Source organism: Xyrauchen texanus, chromosome 29 (genome assembly GCF_025860055.1).
Source record: "Xyrauchen texanus isolate HMW12.3.18 chromosome 29, RBS_HiC_50CHRs, whole genome shotgun sequence".
Taxonomy (NCBI): Eukaryota; Metazoa; Chordata; class Actinopteri; order Cypriniformes; family Catostomidae; genus Xyrauchen; species Xyrauchen texanus.
The window spans coordinates 20,305,239-20,330,858 of record NC_068304.1 but is presented as its reverse complement, the minus strand read 5'-3'; the positions used below and the strand labels follow the sequence as shown (position 1 = coordinate 20,330,858).

At 36.9% G+C, this 25,620-nt stretch overlaps 3 protein-coding genes across 12 annotated transcripts; 2 read left to right on the top strand and 1 right to left on the bottom strand.

Annotated features, from left to right (window-relative positions):
* The first annotated feature begins 399 nt into the window (after positions 1–399).
* snapc5 (small nuclear RNA activating complex, polypeptide 5) lies at positions 400–5,924 on the top strand. 6 transcript variants are annotated; one of them, XM_052097594.1, is made up of 5 exons: positions 2,983–3,083; positions 3,312–3,410; positions 3,638–3,756; positions 3,905–3,979; positions 4,981–5,924. In XM_052097594.1, exons 3-5 carry the CDS (start codon positions 3,667–3,669, stop codon positions 5,152–5,154), a joined length of 339 nt encoding a protein of 112 aa, XP_051953554.1. In that variant the 5' UTR covers positions 2,983–3,083; positions 3,312–3,410; positions 3,638–3,666; the 3' UTR covers positions 5,155–5,924. The 6 variants fall into 6 exon arrangements, with proteins under 6 accessions (XP_051953556.1, XP_051953550.1, XP_051953551.1 ...); XM_052097593.1 differs by having other exon boundaries at positions 3,083–3,214; XM_052097595.1 differs by having other exon boundaries at positions 3,083–3,214; positions 3,312–3,414.
* A 681-nt stretch (positions 5,925–6,605) lies between these two features.
* Positions 6,606–13,775, top strand: lctlb (lactase-like b). 4 transcript variants are annotated; one of them, XR_007968038.1, is made up of 16 exons: positions 6,606–6,766; positions 7,139–7,311; positions 7,776–7,936; positions 8,037–8,124; positions 8,209–8,318; positions 8,870–8,998; positions 9,086–9,181; positions 9,267–9,321; positions 9,415–9,576; positions 9,968–10,242; positions 10,466–10,592; positions 10,754–10,953; positions 11,510–11,573; positions 11,930–12,011; positions 12,998–13,042; positions 13,218–13,303. XR_007968038.1 is itself a non-coding variant. In XM_052097578.1 (15 exons), exons 2-15 carry the CDS (start codon positions 7,182–7,184, stop codon positions 13,331–13,333), a joined length of 1,758 nt encoding a protein of 585 aa, XP_051953538.1. In that variant the 5' UTR covers positions 6,606–6,766; positions 7,139–7,181; the 3' UTR covers positions 13,334–13,775. The 4 variants fall into 4 exon arrangements, 3 of the variants coding, with proteins under 3 accessions (XP_051953538.1, XP_051953540.1, XP_051953539.1); XM_052097578.1 differs by lacking the exon at positions 11,930–12,011 and having other exon boundaries at positions 13,218–13,775; XM_052097579.1 differs by lacking the exon at positions 11,930–12,011 and having other exon boundaries at positions 6,632–6,766; positions 7,095–7,311; positions 13,218–13,775.
* Positions 11,301–25,573, bottom strand: zwilch (zwilch kinetochore protein). 2 transcript variants are annotated; one of them, XR_007968039.1, is made up of 20 exons: positions 25,426–25,573; positions 25,193–25,232; positions 24,982–25,071; positions 24,778–24,896; positions 24,452–24,642; positions 24,234–24,313; positions 20,794–20,949; positions 20,531–20,602; positions 17,085–17,178; positions 16,207–16,259; positions 16,027–16,126; positions 15,853–15,932; positions 15,479–15,635; positions 15,264–15,292; positions 15,036–15,172; positions 14,439–14,534; positions 14,185–14,300; positions 13,878–13,976; positions 11,837–11,929; positions 11,326–11,430 (listed from the first exon to the last, which is right to left on the bottom strand). XR_007968039.1 is itself a non-coding variant. In XM_052097581.1 (19 exons), the coding sequence occupies exons 1-18, from the start codon at positions 25,473–25,475 to the stop codon at positions 13,885–13,887; spliced, it is 1,752 nt and encodes a 583-aa protein (XP_051953541.1). In that variant the 5' UTR covers positions 25,476–25,573; the 3' UTR covers positions 11,301–11,430; positions 13,878–13,884. The 2 variants fall into 2 exon arrangements, 1 of the variants encoding a protein (XP_051953541.1); XM_052097581.1 differs by lacking the exon at positions 11,837–11,929 and having other exon boundaries at positions 11,301–11,430.
* Positions 25,574–25,620: the final 47 nt, after the last annotated feature.

Genomic DNA, 25,620 nt, shown 5'->3' with positions numbered 1-25,620 from the left:
GCACCATTTCCCCTCTGACCCCAAAAGAGGCAGACTGCGGGCTTCCCCTGTTCTGACGGAGCGCTCCAGTTACATCCCTGTGACCACTCTGGCATAAAACACACATACACTGACACACACATGCACAGACACTAAGCTCTCATTGGGGTCTGGCCAGGAAGAGAGAGGAGATGTGACATTAGAGAGGAGATGTGACATTAGAGGTGGGGGAGGTAGGCCAGGTTTGTTATCAGAGCTCCACAGGTCTCCTGTGACCATCATTCAAGCTCTGTGCTAAATTCTAAGACCCGACTCTCTCTAAACCCAGTGAACTCGTCTATGGATGGCAGCACCAGACTGTCTGTCTGCCACAGCTTTTGCCTTTGCTTTTACCTGCCCAAAAGCTTATCTGGGCATGCCACATCAGCCACAGCATGTCTGCTGGTACCAGCGAATCCTCACGTGAGATACATGGAGATTGAGAATGCTGATTAGAGAGGTGATACGAAACAGGAGCACGAATTGAGGAGTCTGCACGAATGAGATTCACGTGAGCAAGCACCTTTCCAGAAATTAAAACAATTTACACATAAATCATGTATCAGATGCATAATGATGCAAACAATGCAATTTTTTAATCAACGAGAGAATATTTCAGATTCAAATTTGGAATTGTGTGGCTTTTAGTCCAGTTCTATTAGCTTGGAATATGACAGTGTACTCTTATCATTGACAAAATTAACTTAATATTTACAGTCGTTCTATTTGGGAAAACTGTGTAAAATGTCGATGACACAGCTTGCACTACATAGACTTTTGTCCAATGACATGATCTCTAAAATGAGAATTCTCTCCCCCTTAATCACCTGCAACCAACTAGCAAGTAGCAAATAATTGAATATGTACCACCCAAAATTTGTGTTTCAATATGAAATACATCAACACAGGAAAGAAAACTGTGCTCGTCAAGCACTTTCATTGGGTCTTTAATATTTGGGTGAAATCGTGACTACTTTATCAATAAATAAGCTCTACTTTATCAATATGTGTCATACCATGATAGTTATCTTTCTTTATACAAAGCTTATTTTAAGAATGGGGGAAAAATATAATATAATGTTTTTAGTGTAGTATATGAGAACAGACAGGTACGTCTCTCGGACTGGCTTGTTCCCTGGGTGTCCAGTGGTGCTTTCATGCTGTGTATCAGTGTACACATCTGTATGAGTTTAGTCAAGGAATCCTATAAAAGAAGCTAATAGGCTCTCCTAACATTTTGAGAGACTGATTAAGAGAGCTTTTAGATGTGCTTCACATCAATGAGTTCCATCTGTGATGTAAGTGTATTTTCTTTAAATAACCTTTTTTCTTAATGTCCTGTCTTTGTGAATTGTTTGGGCACATGAAAATTTTGTACATTAATCCTGCCTTTTCAGACTTAGGATTCTGACCTTAAGATACTGTATGAGAGTAACTTATATCCCAAGAAAAGAGTGCATGGAGAATATAGAGTTTCAATTTGTAGTTTGAAGTTTTCCTTTCATGTCATGTAACTAATTCCAGTCTTCTAATACAAAACATATATAAGGACAGTGTTTTGCATGTGATTCGTAAAGGCGGTTCTAATAAATAATGTTCTCTAGAAATAATATTGGATGCCCTACTGAGCAGCCACTGCTTCCAAGCTGACACTGAATTTTTCTTTAAAGATCAAGCAATTCAAACAATGCCCTCTAATGGTACCACAGACTCTGACACTTTAAAAATATGGATGCCAATAGGTTAAAATCAGCTCAGAACAAGTTCAGTGTTGCCTTCTCATGATCTGAGAAACAGGTTAGTGTTTTGTGTAGAGCACTCAAAACATGCACTACATTTGTTACGAATTAGGCTTCCTGCTGCTGTAAAGTTGACACCTGCCAGTTCAAACATCTCCATATGCAGGTGAGGACAGCACAGCATGTTTTCTCTGTTCTCTATAAGAACCCCTAATCTTAGAGATTACGCACAGATGACATTATACACTGCCGGTGAACAAATGGTTCATTAACTAGCACACTGAATGTAATTTATGTATGTATGTACTGTATGTATGTATGTATGTATGCATTTATTTATTTAACACGTTGATAATTACACTAAATTAGACAAAATTGTGGACCCAGTACATTTGCATACCATCTAACATACAGGACTACTGCTGTTAAAAAAAAAAACAAAATAGGGGCTACTGCAAAATTGTATATATATTTATATATATTATAGGTACAGATACAAAAAATACACATAAAACTTCAGCAATAATACTGTACAGTTCAGATATACATTAAATGTTACATAAAGAAACAATAATGAGAGTGAAACTAAACATTCCATCTTGTGTGGAAACGTGCATTCTCAATTCGACCACACGGAGCTGCTAATGCACTCAAAGCAGCGTGTGTGGAATGGACCTTTTTCCACACTTCGATTGGAACGCGGAAATAAAAAATTGCAGGGTAAACCTCGACAGCGCTGAATGGGAATGAATCGCCAAATATAATATTTGCATACCCATTTGGTCCAACATAAAAACAAAAACACTACTTTTACGTTTCCACAATTTTCCGAATGAAGGAAAAAATTGAGACTGATGGATTACGACATTCAGAAGAGAGAAGAGGCCAAATGTACTTTCACTCTCTCATCAGCTATGTTAGAAACCTTCTCGCATCTCCGGTAACTCATTTTTTTTAATTAATTCCTGGTTAATATAATACAAAGTCTAATGATAAAAGTTGCACTAACAAAATGCAAATGGAAAAAATGTTTACTAGATTTACGCTGCTTATTAAGGCGGAAACGCGTCGTCACAGTCTGTAAAAAGTGTCTCTTGGGGGTTTATTGAGTATTGTTTTCTTAAAATACAAAAATTAAACGCAATGACGTTTTTAGTTATTTACAAACGCGGTTGAAACCTGACGCCCTGTGTGTGCTTAGTGCGCATGCGCGCTATGATGCACGTGACGTTCTGCAAAATGCTACATCTGTGGAGTTGAGGATAAAGCAAATATAAACTTTCATCACAATTATGCACGTTCCACAGAGCGTGTAGAACCGATAAAGTAAGTCAAGCACTTTTATGTAGCTGATAAAGAGAGGAGTGTCTGAAAACGATACAAATTGCTTAGAATTGTATTTAGTTTCACTAGCCTGCCTGCTAAACGAGCTTCCTGTTACATTGCCTTATTTTAAGGTGGGTTCTGATAGTGTTTTATATTAGATTAAAGGTAAAAATGCTGTAAATAAATAAAAAGATGTTCAGATTATACTTTGTGTTTCATTGTCTTAAGTTCGCTATCAATTGTTATGGCGGCGCAATATCAGGAAAAAGAAACAGCAGCCTGACAACCACTGGAGATCAGGAACACAATGTACTTCTGGATCAAACAGCAAGTGCAGTCACAAATATTCCATTAACGATTATTAGAAGCATGCAGTTATTGATATAAAATACAATTTGATCGCACCGGTTGGAATTTGAGCTTGTCTACCAGCAAATATTGACAGCATATTTTTATTTGCTTTTTGTAGTAAATATAGAGGAAATAGTGATTGTTTCAGCCATATTGTTACGCAGCAAAGTAAAGATATCCTCTTGTTGTGGTTTTGTCTCCAGTTATGCTGTAGAAACTGTCATCCACTATCATGCTGAGTCGCCTTCAGGAGCTGAAGAAAGAAGAGGAGACTCTTCTGAAAATAAAAGTCATGCTGCAAGATCAGCTGAATAGGCTTAAGGTAAGAACTTGTGTGTTCTTTTAGCCCAAAAAACAAATGTATGTCTTAAACATTTCTCAATACCTCAATATATGCATAAATACAAACATTTGTATATATTCTGAGCAGGTTTATCAGAAAACTGATTGTCTTTGGTTTTGTTCATCAGTTTGAGGAGGGGACACTGAAGTCAATTATCAATGCTCAGTCTGAAGAGAGCCCTGATGAAGCCCCTGCACCTGAGGTAAATAAACACAATGATATAACCATATATTCAGGATCAGGGCTGGAGTGGCTAATCGGGAGGACCGGGAGAATTCCCTGTGGGCAGCTCAAGTATTTGGCCGGCAGGTCTTCATGCTGGTTAATAAACTTTCAGTCATCTGTCACATAACAGTTGCCAAACATCCATGTCATCCGTTATTTAAGGTATCAGAATTGCGTTCTCTATAATATTGAACACTCTCTACCTTTTTTTATCATCTCACTCCAAAACAAATGAGAGAGTGGGCTGTTACGGACAAAACAGTGGCTTCACACGGATGCTTCACTTGACAGCGGGGAAGAATGCCAGAAGATCAAATGAAAACAGATACTATGAGCTGTGTGGATGAACGTCCCTCAAATATAAGATAATCACAAGTTCAATACTGACAGTTGTCTGACAATCAGCTAATCTCTGAAATCCTCATTCCTTGCAGGGCAGAATGAGGATAACACTATTCCTTATTGTCACAAAAATAAAAGAATATAGTAAATCAATAGATGCATCTGCACAACACTGTATAAATATTAGGGGACTTTACAGCTCTCAAAAAATTTAACTCAATGAAACAAACTGTGCAGAGGGCCTTCAATATTGTATTATGCGCTCATGCTCGATCTTCTTAAAGAGACTGTAACCACATTGCTGGTGTCCATAACATTTACATTCCAAGAAAAAGAAAAGTACAGATTTGTCATTTTTCAATTATTGTTGGAGGAGAGGAGAGGATGCTAACTTGGACATGAAATTCCCAGGCTGAATATGAATTCCACTCCTGCCCTGTTCAAGATTGTAGAAACTAATGTTATAATTTCCTGCCAATGACAAATTGGTCCACCACTAATCTGAATATGGTTTAACATAGGTTACTGTGCAATTTATAGGCAGTGGACAGTGTTTGAATGAGTTTCCAAACATTTTGCCTATTGATATCTAGATGCACTTTAGATATTTATAAGATTTATGTTTCTTGTGCACAGGTTGAAGTCAACCTAGATGACGAGAGTGAGATCAACCAGACCAAACTAGTACTGGGTGCTCCAACCGACTACGACATGGAAGAAGAGGAGGAAGATGATGATGATGATAATGCAGATGCAGATGATGACCTTGAAATGGTGCCAGAAGATGAAGAGGAAGATGATGACTACTGACTATACCTGGAGAAAGAAAATCGTATAATTTAGTCCCTTGTTTAGGTCTGTAACGTGCACGTATGGCATGTTGAAAGATGTTTGCGTAAAGAGACTTCAACTGTCTTTCTGTCTTAGATCGGTGTTGCTTTAGATAAACCTTGAGTTCACCCATCTATAGAATCCTCCAAAAAATACAAAATGATGTGTAGCACAAATACAAATCCTCTTTTTACTGTGCTGTTGGCCAAGCCTGCACTGTTATGTATTTTCTAAATACATGTAAATTAAAGATTGCACCAATCATAGTTCATGGTGTTTACCCAGTGATGCTGTACTATTTAGGCTATAATTCATATTGTATTGTATTGCTTTGAGATCGAATGCAGTATGATTATTCAGCTGATGGTTAGTATTATGTATGTAAACCATGTGTTCATGTTGTGAACTTGCAGAAGTATTTTTCTATTTAGAAGAGCGATTGTGAGGAATAAGTTGAATGCATTCATGGGCATGAAAGTTGTTCTTGCTGAGCCAGTATTATAACTTTTTTGTACTTCATCTGTAGCAGTGTTTAATGTACAAAGGGTCCCTATGTTTTCTTAGAGATTTTTGAAAACATTTGTTTAGCAGATTTTGAAGGTGCTCGATGTAAGTAAAGTGGAATTGGATTTAAAAACATTTGGTTTAGATACACATCCATTGTCAATTGCCTTGATGTGTTGGCATGATATAAGAATTACTGTGTACCTCCTAGTAGGTACATGGTAATAAAAATGATTGTGATTTGTAATGATCTCTTCTGGATTTTCCCTGTTGGCCAATATTACTGATGTAATTTATAGTTTCTTTGACAACAGATTTCTGTCCCCTCCCAACCACATTCTGAACCGGCAATGCAGTAAACATGCTATCAGCAGTTCAGCACTTTTGAAACAGCTGTTAACATTGTAGTACACTTCACAAAAAGAGCATGGACAGTTTTGGAGAGAGGTGGTACTACAATATACTGCCAGCCTTAACAGTTCAATACTCTGCATACAGAGAGGCCTCCCTCTGCCTGTATGAATAATCTATTTCTTTCAAACAGGTAGTGCAAAATAGATGATTACCTAAGATAATTAGTTTTAACCTGTAAATATGCCAAGTTTAAGTCTGATGCGAAGTTATGCATTAACTAATGAAAAAGTCAGAATAACATGTCAGAAACATTATACAGTGTCTGTTAATAAAATTAAGAATAAGATGAGAATGTGAAAGAGACATTCATCCTATACCTGTTATGTATTTGGGGTCAGTTTATCCTACACACCATGTGACACCATTGTTAGAGTGAATGCATGAGTATCAGCCTCTCCAACATTAACTTTGCTTACAGAGTGAAACCCTCATTTGTAAGAGATCTGTCCACCTTTGCAAAATGTGATCACAGTCCATTGACCCTCAATGGGTAAGCTTTTGGGTCTACATTGGGGTCATGAGACCTCCATCAGTGCAGGATAATGCTTTGCCCCCGGGCTGAACAGTAATAGACTTTGTATGGCAGGTGGATTCAAACCCCAGAAGTGGATTTGACATTAAGGAGTTGGATAATTTTCTTCAATTTGAGGAATTCATGCAAATCCTGTGAGAGGTATGTGATGTCAGCATGTATAATCAGTTTGAGTTGAGATGTTGGACTTAAAGGGAACGTTCACCTAAAAATTGAATTAATTTTGCTCCAATTAAACTCATATTACTTTTTTTTTATGGCTTCAGACACCATAAATATTCATTGCATCTTTTTTTCCCCAAACAATGAAAATGAATGGTAGTTGACTTTCAAAATTTTGCCTAACATCTCTTTTGTGTTCTACTGAAAAAAGAAAGTCATACATGAGGGTGACTAGAGAATTTTTGAAATATCCTTTTAAACTCAATACTTGAGCACATGATCATGAACTGAATCATGATCTGTACAGTTTTCGGTTGCTGAACATTGTCATGACAAGGGTAATACTCTCAGGATCAGGAGAGTGTGGCGCTGACGAGAGACCCTGAGCTGGATTATGATGCTGTCACACCGTGTTGGACGAGTGTGTCATGTGCTTGTGCTGGTGTTGTGTCTGTCTTCAGCTGAGGACTTCGACTGGACAACGAACAACCACGACTCCTTCTATTATGGCACTTTTCCAAATGGTATGATCCCACCACCACACACAGGCCTTAGGAAATTAACTTATCTGCATTGGTATCAATGACTGTGTTTGCATTAAATAGAAAGAGTAAAGCATCTTAAACTATTCCAATAAGAACAGTACAGGAAAACAATGTGCATTTATAATTTTTTTCAGAAATATGCAGATTTCCAGGTATACTTGAATGTTCTAATAGCTGTGGCGCATGTAAAGATATTTTTTTTAGAATAAAGACCAGAATATGGAGTTTTATGGAAAAAGATGTGCATGGAAACTTGTTCAATAACTGAAGCAACAAATGAGTGGAAAAAGATGTGCTACCATACAACCATTAGCCTTCCAGATGTGAAATGCAGCCTTATCCTTTTGGATTCTGATCTGAAACTTTCTAAGGATTTCTGTTAATGCTGTGTCTTCTCTACTGTGGGAAGCAGGCACTGAACTTGTGTTGTTTCATTTTGTCAGGATTTTCGTGGGGTGCCGGCGGTTCAGCCTATCAAACCGAAGGAGCCTGGGACAAAGATGGGAAAGGACTGAGCATCTGGGATGTGTTCACTCATAAGAGGGGCAAGATATTACTGAATGACACTGGAGACTCTTCATGTGAGGGATACTACAAAATCAAGGTGACCACAAATTCTCCAACAGGATGTTGCTTCTTCCTGTGCCACTGCTTATAAAATTCACCTGCTTTGAATTTTTGGCATTCTTTATTTTGCTATGCAGGATGATATCTCGCTGATTAAAGAGCTGCATCTGAATCACTACCGGTTCTCCATCTCCTGGCCCAGGATCATGCCCACTGGTATTAGATGTGAGTGTCTACTGCTGCCTTTAGTACATACCTGTGCTAGTAATGATTGTCATCTGATTATATTTGCCATCTGTGTGTTTGCAGCTGACCATGTGAATGAGAAAGGAGTGAAGTACTATGATACTCTTATCGATGAGCTGCTTGAAAATAATATTACTCCCATAGTGACACTTTATCATTGGGACTTACCACAGGTGTGTATTGCAGTGAGGGCCTGCATATATCTGTTATTATTTAGCATTCTAATATATTTATACATTTATTCAATAACCACTTTAAAAAGCTTTCATATAAGATAGTCAGTTCCTTTAATTTTGCCAAATATATTGTACATTACAATTGTACTTATTTTAGTCCATTTAAAATATGGTTATAATTCTTCTGAGTACGGTGAGTAGAGCTTGCAGTGTCATTTCCAGTTTAGCATGGTTCAATTACAAACCGTTCCTGGCCCAGGTTACTTAACTGTACAAGTGGCCTTTAGAAGGAGCCAACTCATGATTGGTCACTTGCCTAGTTGGTCAATTCTAATCCTAATTTTGCAGCACCACGATGGAAAACCCCCCCCCAAAAAACATAACTGCACATTTCCACAATGAGAATTGTTTAGCCCATTGTGGAAATGTCTCAAACTTTGTTCAAAATAAAGAATTAATCAGCTGGATTGATGGATTTGATATTAGAAGGGGTTCAATCCTTATTAAAGGTTTAATCATTCATTGTTCTATCTGTACATTTTGGACAGGTTTTGCAGGACAAGTATGGAGGTTGGCAGAACATCAGCATGATTAAGTATTTCAATGATTTTGCCAACCTTTGCTTTGAGCGATTCGGGGGACGTGTGAAATACTGGATAACATTTAATAACCCATGGGTATGCTCACTATATATATCAATAGTTAATGCTGCCTATTGAGAAAATGTCTACAAGATGTTCATTAATGTGCTCGCTGTGTATCAGTCAGTGGCAGTGGAAGGATATGAGACTGGAGAGCACGCTCCAGGACTGAAGCTCAGAGGCACTGGAGCCTACAGGGCAGCTCACCACATCATTAAGGTGACACGAGACATCACTACCTGTGGCTAACATTTTACAATGGAGTTATCTACAATGCTTTTTGTTTGTCTTGGTTTACTTACAGGCACATGCTAAGGTGTGGCACACTTACGATTCTCAGTGGCGAAGCCAACAAAGAGGTGCAATCTTACAAATATCTCCTTTTTGTCTAGTAATAAAATGTGATGACTTAGTGAGACTGATTTTTGCTGGTCTGCTGCTTCCTTCTCTAGGTATGGTAGGAATTTCACTGTCTGGGGACTGGGGAGAGCCTGTGGACATCACCAACCAGAAGGACATTGAAGCTGCTGAGAGATATGTCCAATTTTATATTGGCTGGTTTGCTACACCTATCTTCCATGGGGACTATCCTCAAGTTATGAAAGACTTTATAGGTAGGCCTGCTACTGTTAAATTGTTTTATTCACCCAACAATGACATTTCTGATGTCAGTTACCCTTATGTTATTTCCAAATTCAAATTTCTTTCTTTCATGGAACACAAAAGATGTTGTTAGGTAGTGTTAGGAACTGATAGCCTCAGTCCTGATTCATTTATATATATATATATATATATATATATATATATATATATAAATAAATGCAATGAAAGTGAATGGTGACTGGGGCTGTCATTCCCAACATCTTTTTGTTTACCTGAAGAAAGAAATTGGTATGGTTTTGAAACAGCACGAGGATGAGTTGGGTAAACTATCCCGATGATGGTTGAAAGAATGAGATAAAGGATGGCACATATCAGCATACTGATGACAACATTATGTCCAAGGGAGGAAAAGTGCACAGCAGGGCCTGGGAACATCTCGCCTCCCCACCTTTTCTTCTCTGGAGAAGAGCTACATAAAAGGCACCAGTGACTTCCTTGGAGTGGGGCACTTCACAACACGCTATATCACCCAAAAGAACTCCCCTTCCAACCGGGGCAGCACCTACTTCACAGACCGGGACATAGCGGAGCTGGTCGACCCACGCTGGCCTGATCCGGGTTCAGAGTGGCTCTATTCTGTTCCTTGGGGCTTCCGCCGACTGCTCAACTTTATAAAGGTAAACAAAAGCGGAGTTGGCTATGACCTGTATGTGAAAGCTTCTTGTTTCATACCATTTCCCCATGCTAAAGTGTTTATCCTCTTTTAATCTTAGTAAATATAAATGCTGATCTCACCCATATCAGTAGTATTAATATCTTTGACAGTATTATGTCAAGAAAAGGCAAAAGATCAACAAAAACAGAATTCAGCGTTTAAACTGTCCTATGTTATATCTTGAGACTCAATATGGGAACCCAATGATCTTTATCACTGAGAATGGGGTCTCAGAGAAGATGACATGCACAGAGCTGTGTGATGACTGGAGGATACAGTATTTTAAGGATTACATCAATGAGATGCTAAAAGGCAAGTGATCCACCAAACTTCCTAAAGGTAATTTTGGACACCTAATATACATTTTTAAACCTTAAACATCCATCTAGAGTATAAGGTAGCTGGTAGTGATGTGGTGGAAGACGATGAGATGTTCTGTTATCAAATGTATTTTATGTGTTTTTATCCTGAAGCTATCAGGGATGGAGTGAATGTGAAGGGCTACACTGCCTGGTCCCTCCTGGACAAGTTTGAATGGGATGAGGGCTATTCAGAGAGGTTCGGCTTGTACTATGTGGACTTCAGGAACAAAAACAAGCCTCGCTACCCCAAGGCCTCAGTTCAGTTCTACAAGCGCATCATTAGGTCCAATGGATTTCCCAACCAGAGAGAGGTACTTTTAAAAGTTTATTTTAAGATACTTATTAAAAGATTAAAACTGAATGTTAGAATTAAATAGACATATTAAAGTACCAATGTTATCAAAATTATGTAGTCTCCCTTTTACATTTTAAACATTTGGTTGATTTCTATGTTGAAGTAGAGTATCTCTTTAATATGAAAATGTTAATATTGTTATCAACTAGTAAGAAAATTACAAATCCAAAATGTATGTCTTAGATTAAATTATTATTTAAATGGTATTTTCTAATTATTATTTTGAACAAAATCCAAATCATTGTCTTGGACACATTCCAAATGTTTATTTTCAGATGATACAAAATAAGAGAATATAATATAGTTTTGTTTTTTATAAACAATGTATTAAAGGTGGCATAATCACAAAATTAAACAGGCAAGTTAAATACTTCCTAATAGGACAGATTATGAAGTTGCTTCTTGAAAGGAGGGTCCATGTGAGAAGATCCATCTGTAGATGACAGAGAAAGAAAAAAGTGTGTACAGATTAAGAGACTACATGACTATGACTACATGCTCATCATTGACAGGTTGAGAACTGGAAAAGGACATCTACAGAGACTTGCTCCTCCAGCAATCAACTCCTGGCTGCAGGTCAGTGGAGCATTGATTCTAACTGTTGAAGAACATGTCAAACTGGGGCAAACAAGGAAAAATTCCATTTGTTGATCACAGGCAGAAAGCAAATTAAGTAGCCTTTAATCAAGAAAACACGGGTACAAATTCCTCTTTATCAGTGCATGAGAACATTCCTAGTCTTCATCTGGGCCTCTGCTGTTTTATTATACTAACCCCATTTGTGGTTTAACTAGGTTTCTACTTAGCCACTGGTGTCCATAGGGAATTGGAATGCTTACCATGAGGACGGATTGACAAAGACTTTGATGGAGGTCTGAAATGGAGACTGAATCATAGCGTCTAACAGGATTTTTCTTTGTTTGCCCCTCCAGCTAGAAGAAAAGCCAAGGAAAATAACGATCATGCACAGATGCCAAAGGTTTGGCCAGTGCATGATGAAGTTTAGACACTTGGGTACATATATAATTGTATTATTTTCTTTTTGGCTTTGCAAATTTCTGGCAATGTCCTTAAAGCCTCAAAATGATTGTGTGGTTTGGTCTGATAAACCACAATAATAAATAATCTTCTCTGGTCCTGAGAAACTGGAATGTCTGAAATCTTTTCAAAGTGTCCAGCTTTAGAGGCCAGCTAAACTTTTATTATAAACTTCTACATAAATTCTTAATTAAGTGCCACAACATTAGACAAATAGCCAGATCAGGTATATGGTCAAGACCTTGAAAACATTTTTTTTTTAAAAAGACTCCCTGATATTTCCAGGTTTTCCATGACTGCGGGAACCCTGGTATTTGTGTGGCTCAGAAATATGTTCAACGTATACATTTGGTGAACTGTTGCTTTAAGGATTGGTCACATTAACTTTTGCACAGCGAAATTCTGCAGGCGAAACACTATGTTGTTAAGATCTGTGTGATACCTGCACTGCCAAATCAAGCAACTTCCTATTGGTCAATGCTGCATAGTCGCATCAAAGTTCACCAAAACATGTAACCCCACTCAATATTGCGTTGCAAAATTTCTTTCCCATTGGAAGTAAATCAGGCGACATTACTGATTGTGGGGATTCCCACTGACATGACTATTTCGCCAGTGGGATTTTGCCATGCTAAATGTGTCCTAGGCTTTAATAAAAGTTTGCTTAGCTGAGGTTTTGATTATAAGCAGATAATAATTTGATTAACTGCATCAGTATTTGATGCCTTTTAGTCTTATTATGGTTTAATATTAGGTCCTTTTAAAGAGCATGTATATGGCTGCAGAATTAACTAATAAGCATGTTAAACTAAAGGGATGCTTGGTAGATGCTGTCCTGTCACTTATAACCCACTTTGTTGACAGTAATGCTTTGAGCCGCTTTATTGTAAACTCACGCAGCAGCCCTCAAAGGGTTAATGTGTCCTGATGCCATGCTAAGATTATTTATTTCTCTTCATCAGAGGAACAGCGGAATACAGCTGCCAATATTCTAAGACTTATTCATGGTAAGGCATCATACATACACACTCAAACACAACAGCTACAGAGTGTTTTGAACTAAAAGAACTAAATTAACCCTTTGAGTGCTTTGTTTGCTAAAGCAGTGTGGAAATTGATTATAATGCATTGGGCTAGGCTAACATATTTGAGCTGATAACTTAATATCTCTTTGTGTTTCAGATCCTTTAACCAGCCACATGGAGATGGTGACTGAGATTGTGGTTCCCACAGTGTGCACCCTCTGTATTCTGATCAGCGCTATCATTCTAATGTTCCTGCTACGCAAACGCAACTAGCACACAATGTTTTCAAACATTTAATGCTGTGTACATCCAGGGAGAATGAGGTTAAGGTCACTATGCTGAAATTTGAAATAAAGAATAGTCATAAAATTTGAGGGTTAACACAATTTTTGACCAAAAAATTTCCATGACTTTTCCATGCACTTTCTATTCATTTGTGGTTTCATTCAGACGGAACATACTGCATTAAAATACTCTCTATAGACCTTTTCATGAACATTTTTACATTCATTGATATTTCCAGATATTCCATGATCTATGAAATTTTAGAAACGATTCATTTCTCAACTTTGGCAATGTTAATGTTTCCAAGAAATAAGCTGTAGCTGTTTTAAACCCTGTTGAGACCCTAATCGCAATCTGCAATTACTTCACATATTAAAACCTATTCCTCCAATGCATTAACAAAGTGTTTCATTAATAAAACTGTATGAATTGCAAAAAACAAAAGAAACATTTATTTATTAAGAGTGTGGAGAGTTCTTGTCAAATCTTAATTCAAGTTTCAGGTAATAGTGGTCATAATATTGACTCTTACCGGTGTGTTAAGAGAAGCTGATGAGACTACAGCTCACTATAGTTCTGTAGTAAGCCATCTTCTCATTTTCTCCACTCACAGACTCATCCAGGGGTAAATCTGTGTTTGTATAATCAGATAATTTGAAATATGTAATTTATTTTTGTTTTCACACAAATTCAGAAGAGAATAAAAAGAAACTATTCAGAAAACAGTTGAAAATAATTAGCAATGCCAAAGCCACAGGCATGTGAGGACCAAATAACAATGAACCTCAACAACAAATGAAATCAAGAAGATTGTGTGGAAAAATATTAATTGGCTTCACCCAAGTCAAAACTGATGTGGTCTACCAAGGGCTTGTCACTAAGATGCAATGATGTCTTGACCTCCCTTGATCCCTGTCCACTAGCCACCTCCACGCCCCAAGAGAATGGCTGTTCCCTAGGAGAAAAATGCAGCACACCGGCACTAAGTCCCATGCTGGTAATTTGCATTATACTGCCATTTCATACAATATGAACTTGACATATTTATGCCTGCAGACAGTACATAGCTTTTAAGAAATGTGCTTCTACTCACTTCTCATAAAAGTAGCTTATGAGTGCAGGTTTAATTTGAAGTTGGAACACATGGCCCTCATCATAGTTGGCTGTTTTATAGTACTGCAAACAGGACCTAACATCGACAAACATGTTGAAGACACATATTACACGTTTGAACAACAGACATAAGAGTGGAGTGTATTTTTGTGTTTACATTCACAATATAATACCGAGTTACAACAAGAGATCCCATACCTTTAGTTTAGGCCAAGTCATTTTCATGACTTTTCTAGTCATTTGCAATGTATAAGGATTTTTAAAAATTATTTTATATAGATTGCACTCATAAAGAGCTATTTAAAGCATATGAATTAGAGCTGAGCATAACTAGAAAAATGTAGATTCAGTATTAAAAAAAATTCCATAACTTTTCCATAACTTTCGAAATATTTTATTAATTTCCATGACTATCCAGGCCTGAAAATCACAATTTAAAACTGCCTTATATATATACAGGATTAATGTGCTAGGGATCCCACAACACTTATGGTATGATATTACCTCTGTGCGAGATAATTGTCACAATTGTATTTTGATTAAATAATCTTTTTTAGAGAAAATGTAGAGAACTCACTGAGTGAAAAGGAAGAGGCGATCATGAGGCAGATTGAGGAAAGTGCTGCAGGTGCCCAAGATCTCCAGCAGGTGGTGCAGCTTCCTCACTCTTATCACCTGCTCCTGCAGCTCCACCTCAGCGTCCAAGTAGTAACTCTGAAAATGACATAAAACACATAAACAAGACAAGCACCAACATCTCACTGCTCATTATCATCAAAAATTAAAAATCAAAATGGTGTCCTACCAAATAGTTGAGAGTTGTAAGTTCCTTTCCTAAAAACATAAAATACAAAAAGAAAAGTATAAGAAAGTATTTGTGAGCATCTAACAGCTAAACAACCATCTTGCAGAGTAATTCAGCAGATGAAGTGAGCAGTAAACAAAAAAAGTGCTTCATCTGAAAAAGTTCAATAAAAAGCTAATATTTCTTATTTCTGTCAGTAGTTTTAATCAATGTACCAACGAGGTAGTTGATGAAGTCTTTCCTTATCTTGTCCAGGCCCAACTCTAGCAGCATATTAGCAGGAATGAGGCCAGTGAGAGGCACTGTGTCCATCTGCTGCTGGTAAGACTGCAGGATCAGCTTACTGAGAGAGCTACTGCTGTCTTTGTGGATCTAAGGAAAGAACACCCTCTTTTACTCATCAAGAATCTTATCTTGAAATATGAATAAACATAAAATACCTGATTAGGCCTGATAAAAACATCTTTCAAAAGGATTTCAACATGTAATCCAAATATTTAATTTGCATGCAAGACTGACATTATTGATGCCAAATATGCTATATAATTCACACAATTTCCAAAACATCTTATGAAACTGTTGCACGTACCCATGGTTTGATTCGACCATGTCTCACTGCTTTGATGACAATTTTCAGACAGTCTGTTATGTCTTGATAAGAAGATACACCTGCCAGAAAATAATAAAAATTTGTCGTATAATTTGTTTCATTGTATTTAAAACCTTTATAAACTCATTTGTAACTAAAATAACTAATATTTACTCCTCCTCATCTTCTCCCACAGTTGTTCTGTAAAGTCCAGGTCTCCTCTATCAATGACCATCGAGCTGAAAGCTGCTGCTTCTGTCTTTGCCTTCTGGCTCTATAGTAAACCATTCAATTTATCATTATGTGATAAAAATATATATTACGTAATAAATAATTGTTCTTGTGTTAATTTACCTCAGAAACTTTGGCCATGTGTCCTGGCACTCCATGTGCAATGTTCTCAAGCTCTAAAATGATGGGAAAAGCTCCTTTATTAAAGGGATTGTTCAGTAAAAAAAGGAAGATTCTCATCATTTACACATGTGAATGTGACTCTTTCTACAGCAAAACACATTTAAAGAAAAATTAAAAAAATATCTCAGCTTAGTAGGTCTTTAAAATGCTAGTGGATGTTGATCAGATCTTTGAAGCTCCAAAAAGAACAGTTAGTCAGTCAATATTGAAGTACTTTGCAACTATAAATCATTGCTTCCGTTCAGCAGCAGTATGCAAGTCTAATGTATTCATGTTGGCATGTTCATGCGAGAACTGACACACGAAAGAGTAGCGCTTTTTAAAACAGAGTAGGAGGAACGCTGTACAGAAGCTTTGTTTGTTTTGGTTTAGATCTGTATTTATCAGTTTTTTTTTTACTCACAATAGTGTGTTTGTGTGCTTATCCTGGATGTCTCAACCAAGAGATGAACGAGAGATTACATCAGTAACATGCCAACATGCATAATGCTGCTGTCCAAAAGTGTCCCTTTAGAAGACAATAATTTAACCACCGGAGATGTATGGATGACACTTTTGCTGACTAACTGTGATTTTAGGAGCTTTGAAAGTCTGGTCACCATTCACTTGCATTGTATGTACCTACAGAGCGGAGATATTCTTCTAAAAATATTTGCTTGTGTTCTACGGAACAAAGAAAGTCATAAACATCAGATATGGCATGAGGGTGAGTAAATGAGAGAATTGTCATTTTTGAGTGACCTAACCCTTTCACAAGCACAAAATTCACAGTAATATTTAAACAAAACAACTTATGGTAATCAATACAGATACTTCACCCTCTACAAGAGCTCTGGTTAAGTCCACAGCAGACTGAGTCTCCATTGGATCCAACCATTCAATTTCTCCTGTCCTCAAGCCTTCTGCCAAAGCCTAGTAAAGTATTGTTAAACAAAATGTATTCTAATGCCAATCACAACGAAAATAGCTTTGCAACGTAATCTTAGATACATTCTAGGTGTTTATTCAGTACTGTGGCTAAATTGGTTAGGAATAAAGCCTCGACTGAACCAGATATTCCATCGCAGCACAATAGTAATGACTTCATTAATTTCTTAACTGATCAAATTGAAATAATCCGAAATAAAATTGGAATTATGTAATCATCTGTCATAGTACCACAGAAAAAAAGTGTCTCATAATTTTCCTCACGAGCAACTTCAATCCTTTGCTGTTATAGGTCATGAAGAGCTAAAAAACTTATCAAAACATCAAAGTCACAACATGTATGTTAGATCGAAAACCAACTAAGCTCTTAAAAGAGATATTCCCTGAGAACCTCTTCTAAATATTATTAACTCCCAAGAAACTTTTAAATGGGAGTTATCAAACCACTTAAGCCACAGCTTGATCCTGGAAAATTGGCTAATTATAGACTGATTTCAAATCTCCCGTTTATGTCAAAATTACTAGAAAAGGTAGTATCTTCCAAACTATGTTCATTTCTACAGAAAGAAAATTTTAATTATAGATATTTGTCAGGATTTTGGCCCCATCACAGTACAGAGACTGCACTTATCAGAGTTACATATGACTTGCTCTTATCATCTGATCACAGCTGCATTTAACTTCTAGTGCTTTTAGATCTTAGTGCTGCCTTCATCACAACATTCTCTTGAATAGCCTTGACAATTATGTTGGCATTTGTGGACTTGCATTAGCATGGTTTAGGTCCTATTTAGCAGACCGCTACCACTTTGTCTGTGCAAACGAGGAATTGTCAAATCAAACAAAAATTAAGTATGGAGAGCCACAGGGATCAGTTTGCTTTTCTACTTATAAATGCTTTCCCTGGGAGATATTATCAGGAATCCTGGAAAAAGTTTCTACTGTTATGCAGACGATACCCAACTTGATCTTTCTTTGAAACCCGACAAAATATCAGAATTCTCCAAATAAGCATCAAATCAATACATTTTCAATAAATACACTTCAATTGGTTCAAAATGCAGCAGCCATAGTGCTGACTAGAATAAAGAAATGTAATCAAATTAGCCCCATTTAATCATCGTTACATTGGCTACCTGTCAAATTTTCTCTTAATTTTAAAATTGTGTTAACTACGTACAAAGCTTCAAATGGTCTAGCTCCACAATCCTTATGTGACCTTCTAGCATGCTATATTTCATCATGATCATTACGATCGCAAAATTCTGGCCTGTCAATAATATCCACAAAAGGAGGTAGATCATTTTCCTATTTGGCTTCTAAACTATGGAATAGTCTCCCTAACAACAGTCAAAAAAAATTAGTGAACAGACTGTTTACTTAACATCCTAACTGACTTACTTTACTTAAGACTTAACCGTCTTTTGGATGAGACGTTAAACTGAGGTCCTGACTTTATGTGGTCGTTAAAAATCCCAAGAAGATTCTCGTAAATAGTAGGGGTGTATCCCAGGTGTCTTGCCAAATTCCCCCCATTGGCCCTTCTCAATCATGGCCTCCTAATAATCCCCATCCATTAATTTGCTCTATAACTCTACTCTCTCCTCTCCACCAATAGCTGATGTGTGGTGAGCATACTGGGCACTACGGCTGCAGTCGCATCATCCAGGTGGATGCTTCACACTGGTGGTGGTTGAGGAAAATTCCTTCTATACTATGTAAAGCCCTTTGAGTACCTGGAAAAGCGCTATATAAATGTAAGGAATTATTATTATTAACGTAAATCCCTCCCTCACTAAAGGCCACGTGTGGACATTTGGTTTTGATGGCAATCCCTGAATGGATAAGTACACAATCACACACATTTACATGGTAAAGTTACTGTGCTCTAAGGCTCTCTGCACCTGCCCTGTATGTGTGTGTGTGAAAGAGGGAGAGACAGACATACAGCACACAGAGAGAGAGAATTCACGTATATGATGTGCTAGATTTAATGGCGTTTTTTGAGCAGTTCAAAATGAAAACAGACAAATTGCGGACATTTAGGGAATCTTCAGATTTGAGGCAAGTACCTTTGCATTATTTCTGCAATATGCCGCCTTCTCACACACTCTGCCGAGAACTTATTCACATAATCACAGCATGACATGAGATATGAACCTTGTCAAGATGATTAATAAAACAAATGTTTTTCATCTTCGTTATCTTCCAAAATGACACAGTTTTTAGAATTATCTGTCAATATAAAAAAAAAAAAAAAAAAAAAAAAGGAAAGTGACAAAGAATTAATTTAATACGACCTCTGATTATTAAATCTGGTTCGGAATGTTTCAGCATTAGCAGCTTTTGGTGGGCTTATCGTCGTGACATTAATTTTCCAGTAGTCTTTAGGCCACCTGTAGTTGTTATAACACCCTATAACAGCACATAATTATCCAGACCCTTAGCTGCTCGCCATCACCAGTAACATTAGTCTAGCTGATAACAACTAAGTGGAAGTGTGGACTTGCATCCGAGAGGAAGTCTCATGCCGCCGACCATGGAAAAGTAAGGGAAAACGTGGATTTAGCCAGGCATACACCTAATTTATCCATTATCTCACAATTAGGCTGCTTTAGTTAGGTCTGCCAGAACCAGAAACATTTATCATGCTCTATAACTCTGCAAAAAATGTATAGCATCTACGCTAATATTATTCTATTTGTTTTCCTGTCTTAACCTTGGGATTCATTGCCATAGAACAAAGCATCCATGTGAATTTCTGCAGTTAATCCAGGCTGTACTTCAAAGAAATTAGTCATTAATCTTACAGTTCATACAAAATCTTTGTTTAAACACTGGCCCTTAACACTTACTTAGTTTATTAATTTTAAATCATGACCTGAACTGCCCATAAATAACTAATATTGGCATTATATTCATAATGTTAGCCAGAGGGGAACTGGCCCACACAGTGAGCCTTGTTTCCCCAATAATCAACATTTTATGGAGTTTTATGTTCCTTGCCACAATCGCCTTCGGTTTGCTCACTGGGGTTCTAAATACACTTGTTTGATTAAACATATTTAATCAAACTACACAATGATGACTAAGACTTTATAGATATTACAGTTTTAATTTTCTGTTAATGCATGATTTTCTGTAAAGCTGCTTTGAAACTATGTGTGTTGTGAAAAGCGCAATAAAAAATAAAATAATTTACTTGAAAGTATTTAAAAAAAAATTCATGCATTTAGAATGAATCTACAACATAGTACTGCAATTCTATTTTATTTTAAATCTATAATACAAAATGTAACTTCAATGCATCAGTAAAGCCCAATCTGAGTTCACCTACCAGAAGGAACTCCATCTCTCGGTGGGTCTGATACAATGGACTCCTTATGTCTCCAACTGCAACTCTGATATTCTGCAAATGGCAAATTGCATAAATGCTATGTAAAAAAAAAATTTCAGTACAAACCAATGCCAAGTCAGCATCCATAACAGATGTGAATAAAATGGCAAAATGTAGTAAATGGAAACAAAGAACTGGATGTAACTGGATGGAAAAGGAAGGTTTATAGATAAATAAAGTGCAATGCATGCACTGGTTCTAACCAGAGTAGCCAATGAAGACAATGGAGGATACTCCAAGATTTTATCCACGTTGTTCCATTTGAGGGTCGCTATTACACTGCTCTGAGACTCAAACACCATGCTCTCCTCTTTCATAGAGCAAAACAGGTTGTACTGGGCCCAGCCTTTGGTCAGAACCTGAAAAGATAATCATATTAGGCCTAACATCTACAGTTGAAGTCAGAAGTTTACATACACCTTAACCAAATACATTTAAACAAAATGTTTCACAAGTCCTTACATTTAATCATAGAAAACATTGCCTGTCTTAGGTCAGTTAGTCTTACTACTATACTTTAAGAATGTGAAATATCATGATAATAGTAGAGAGAATGATTTCAGCTTTTAATCCTTTCATCACATTCCCAGTGGGTCAGAAGTTTACATTCACCTAGCTAGTAATTGGTAGCTTTGTCTTTAAATAGTTTATCTTGGGTCAAATATTTTGGGTAGCCTTCCACATGCTTCTCACAATAAGTTGCTGGAATTTTGGCCCATTCCTCCAGACAGAACTGGTGTAACTGAGTCAGGTTTGTAGGTTTCTTGCTCATACATGCTTTTTCAGTTCTGCCCACAAATTTTCTATCGGACTGAGGTCAGGGCATTTTGATGGCCACTCCAATACCCTGACTTTGTTGTAGGGATACACTGATCTGATACCTGAATCGATATCAGCTCCGATAATGACGTTTTTAATGGGATTGGGTATCGGTCCGATGAGCCCGATCCAAATCAGATACTGCGAGTTAGTCATGTTCATTAGTGTCAAGCTCAAAAAATTACATAAAAGAACCATAAAAACACAATTAGTTAATATGACTTGTGCATTTTATACAAAGCCACTTGAAGATGTGCGATAGCTCTGTGAATCACAAAAGGCTGTGTTTAATAAGTAAATATATCAAATGCACGCGCATCTCCAGCGCGTCAGTGAATGTTGCTGCTCTGTTCACACACGTGCCTATTTTTTGTATTCACGTAGTGTGCAATATTTGAGTGCTACTCAAGAACAACATCTCAGATGTAGATGCTCAATAGTTCTGTTCACTTATTATAGGCAATTTTTATTTATATTTTTTGTACCAAAATTAGAATAAGTAGCTAATTAAACTACTGTGAACTTGCCAACAAACAGACACACTTACAGGACTTCCTGGAGAGTTTAGAATGTCAAAAATTAAAGTGTGAGGGTTTAAAAGTTAAAGGTGCATGATTGAGATATATTACAATAGATTATTATCATTATTATATGTTTACAAATTATAATAATATTTAAGTTGAATGGGTTCCAAAAAATAACTGTGTGAATGAAAAGTGAGCTGATTTGAACAAAAAAAGGGATCTGAATCCATTAAAGTCCAGATACAAGTTAAAACGGCTTCTTTTCTACTGAATGGTTTATACAGAAATTACTGTTAATTTCGCTGCTACATTATCCAGTATACTAGTTAATAATAAAGTGTTTCTTAATAAGCTACACATGTATATTGAAATAACGTGTAATCAGAGGTTTGTGTTTCTTTACATATTAAAGAGCACACCCAATTAGTTCTAAAAATATTCTAAACTGATTATGCAAAAAAACAACACTGGTATCGGATCAGGATTGGCCGATACTGAGATTTCTGATATCGGTGCATCCCTACTTTGTTGTCCTTAAGCCATTTTGCCACAACTCTGGAGGTATGCTTGGGGTCATTGTCCATTTGAAGACCCATTTGGAACAGAGCTTTAACTTCCTGGCTGATGTCTTGAGATGTTGCTTCAATATATCCACATAATTTTCCAGATAATTTTTAGATGCCATCTATTTTGTGAAGTGCAACAGTCCTTCCTGCAGCAAAGCGGTGGTTTTGGAGCAGTGGCTTCTTCCTTGCTGAGCAGCCTTTCAGGTTATGTCAGAATATAACTTGTTTTAATGTGGATATAGATACTTGTCTACCTGTTTCCTCCAGCATCTTGCTGTTGTTCTGGGATTGATTTGCACTTTTCACACCAAACTATGTTCATCTCTAGGAGACAGAATGCGTCTCCTTCCTGCACGATATGATGGTTGCGTGGTCCCAAGGTGTTCATAATTGCGTACTATTGTTTTTACAGATGAATGTGGTACCTTCGGGTATTTGGAAATTGCTCCCAAGGATGATCCAGATTGTGGAGGTCCACACATTTTTTTTCTGAGATCTTGGCTGATTTTTTTTATTTTCCCATTATGTAAAGCAAAGAGACAACAAGTTTGAAGGTAGGCCTCAAAATACATCCACAGGCACACCTCCAATTGACTCCGATTAGCCTATCAGAAACGAATTGTCTAACTGCCTAAAGGCTTGACATAATTTCCTGGAATTTTCCAAGCTGCTTAAAGGCACAATTAACTTAGTGTATGTAAAGTTCTGACCCACTAGAATTGTGATATAGTCAATTAAAAGCTAATCTGTCTGTAAACAATTGTTGGAAAAATTACTTGTCATAAACGACTTGCTAAAACTATAGTTTGCTAATATGAAATCTGTGGATTGGTTAAAAAATTAGTTTTAATAACTTCAACCTAAGTGTATGTGAAGTTCTGACTTCAACTGTACCTGATGGTGAATAATAGACCATTTCAAGGACTTTTCATCAGTTTAAGGAAGTGACGTGTTTGTTCCTTGAACATGTCCTACTAGTTGTCAAACTTATTCTAAACAACAGCAGAAAGCTCTTCATTCATAGTGACTTTAACACGATTACAACGTTACTAACGTAACATGATTGTCATAAAATGTCATTATTAAAATGTGGACCATGTTGTTCTGTGGCTGTATGCTCCCTGGATGTCTGGAACTAATGTCTAAAATTAAAGTGTAATTAAAGTGAAGATCTCAGAGAAAGCAACTACAAATGGACACATGAACTGCTGCAGTGAAGCGAGATGGCTGAATACGTGCAGTACTAAAAACTGTAGCACATATCTTATGTCTGGGTGCAAGTTTGAGAGGAAGAGCTCTAATAGTGACTACAGAATGCTCCCATTATAATTAATACAACTGCACAAGTAATTTACTATTACATTTAATCATTTAGCAGATGCTTTTAAATGACTTATAAACTAGAAACACAAAAAAGAAATCCTTACCTTCATTGAATGGCTTCATTAGTTATAATAGGAGCAATCCAAAATTCCCAATCTTTTCTCTGAGGAAATAATTATTAGCATCTAAACTACGATACAATTTCATCACCTCTCTCATGTAGATGGTCATTATCAACAACTCGTCTGGATAAGTCACTTCAGGTAAACATTTGATGTTCTTTGAGAAAATATGTTAACTCGGGCCTTATTTAAAAGATCCGGGAAATGCTTTAGGGCCAGTAGCATTCTAATTCCTTTTTTTATTGTTTACATCCTTGAAATGGTCAATAAGAGGGATATCATTTCTTACTGTAGAGGGATGGTGCCTTTTCTGATGCTCTTGTTTAAGGTCATCCAAGGTGGTAAATGAGGCTTCATCTCCTGTTTGGTCTGAAGGAAACAAAGTTGGAAAGAAATGAGAAAGTTCCAACCAGTCTGAAGAGTTTACAATTTTATAAAAATAAAAAAAAGTGTTTCAGAGCTTAACTCCCAAATAATGTATAATGAATTAATGTATTGCACAATTACCTTTGCAGCTCACTGTAAACAGTTTGATTCCAGTAGTTTGGTTCCCATTGTAGATAGTCTCTGCCCCGAGCCAGGCAGTGCCACATGGATCTGACTTGTCACATCGGACCCAGAGAGGGTGCAGAGTCCCTGGGGCTTTCACCAGAGGCATGTTAGGGTTCTGAGCCATGGTGTACCATGACAACAGCTGTCTGGAAATTTAGAGGGATTTATGGTAATGAACCATACAAGAACAATATTAATTTTAGATGAGAAAATTAATAAAGGCAACACAGTAATAAACTAATAATTCTTTAATCATAATATATTGCAACAAGGATTTTCACCTTGCTTTCATGACAGAGAGAGGCTGAGGACTTGAATCTTGATGCATTTGAATAGGCACTTCTTCAACAACACTGGTGTCATCTGTAACTTCAACAGCTTCTGGTTCAATCTTTGGTTGCTTTTCCACACAAAAAAAGTTGTGTAATTGTGAAAATAAGAACAAAGTGTAATTTGTATATAGTGGTCATCATAAACTGACTTACTGCTTTCTCACAGATAAAGATAGACTGGTTTCCATTGATTATGTTGTGCAAAAGTTCCTCATTCTGCACCAGCAGGACTGAAATATCATCCTGAAAATAAACAAACAAAAAAGACTAAAGTAAAACATTTATACCGATAAAATATCAACTTGCATGACGAATGTGAATCTATTTTAGTTATGTGGGTTATGTGCATCCCAATTAGTTTTACCGTAAAGGTGGAGTTTTCTTTACTTTCATCTTGACACAACCTACAGAGAAAGAAACTTTGAGTAACATATAATTACCTACTCTAAAAATATAATCTAACTTGTTCAGAGTTCCAAGAAAGTACGCGTAAATGGTCAAAACAAAGTAAGTATATAACATTTTGTTAAAAACATAACAGACGTACGTTTGTCATTGACTCTTTTACAACTATTTAAATATATCAAAATCACTCACTTGAGAAATTTAACGAAAGCGTTGGCTTCCGAAATTATTTTGGATCCCATTCCCTCGTTTGAAATCAATTATCAATTCGAAAGAGTAAACAACTACAGACAGTTTGAATAAGAAACTTGCACGACACAAAAATATTTGATTACAGCCCGCCAAATGTGCGTCACCAGTGTTAGACGTGCTTAAGCCACGCCCAGC

Bases quoted from the DNA above. Each gene is read 5' to 3' on its own strand.
- lctlb (XM_052097578.1), top strand. From the start codon at position 7,182: ATGATGCTGTCACACCGTGTTGGACGAGTGTGTCATGTGCTTGTGCTG. The intron at 9,577-9,967 runs GTAGGCCTGCTA...ATTATGTCCAAG, and splicing joins AGTTATGAAAGACTTTATAG to GGAGGAAAAGTGCACAGCAG. The intron at 10,954-11,509 runs GTACTTTTAAAA...CATCATTGACAG, and splicing joins GATTTCCCAACCAGAGAGAG to GTTGAGAACTGGAAAAGGAC.
- snapc5 (XM_052097596.1), top strand. From the start codon at position 3,667: ATGCTGAGTCGCCTTCAGGAGCTGAAGAAAGAAGAGGAGACTCTTCTG. The intron at 3,757-3,904 runs GTAAGAACTTGT...TTTGTTCATCAG, and splicing joins ATCAGCTGAATAGGCTTAAG to TTTGAGGAGGGGACACTGAA. The intron at 3,980-4,980 runs GTAAATAAACAC...TCTTGTGCACAG, and splicing joins ATGAAGCCCCTGCACCTGAG to GTTGAAGTCAACCTAGATGA.
- zwilch (XM_052097581.1), bottom strand. From the start codon at position 25,475: ATGGGATCCAAAATAATTTCGGAAGCCAACGCTTTCGTTAAATTTCTC. The intron at 24,314-24,451 runs GTAATTGTGCAA...TGTTTCCTTCAG, and splicing joins GTTTACAGTGAGCTGCAAAG to ACCAAACAGGAGATGAAGCC. The intron at 14,535-15,035 runs GTGAGTTCTCTA...TGTCGATGTTAG, and splicing joins CGCCTCTTCCTTTTCACTCA to GTCCTGTTTGCAGTACTATA.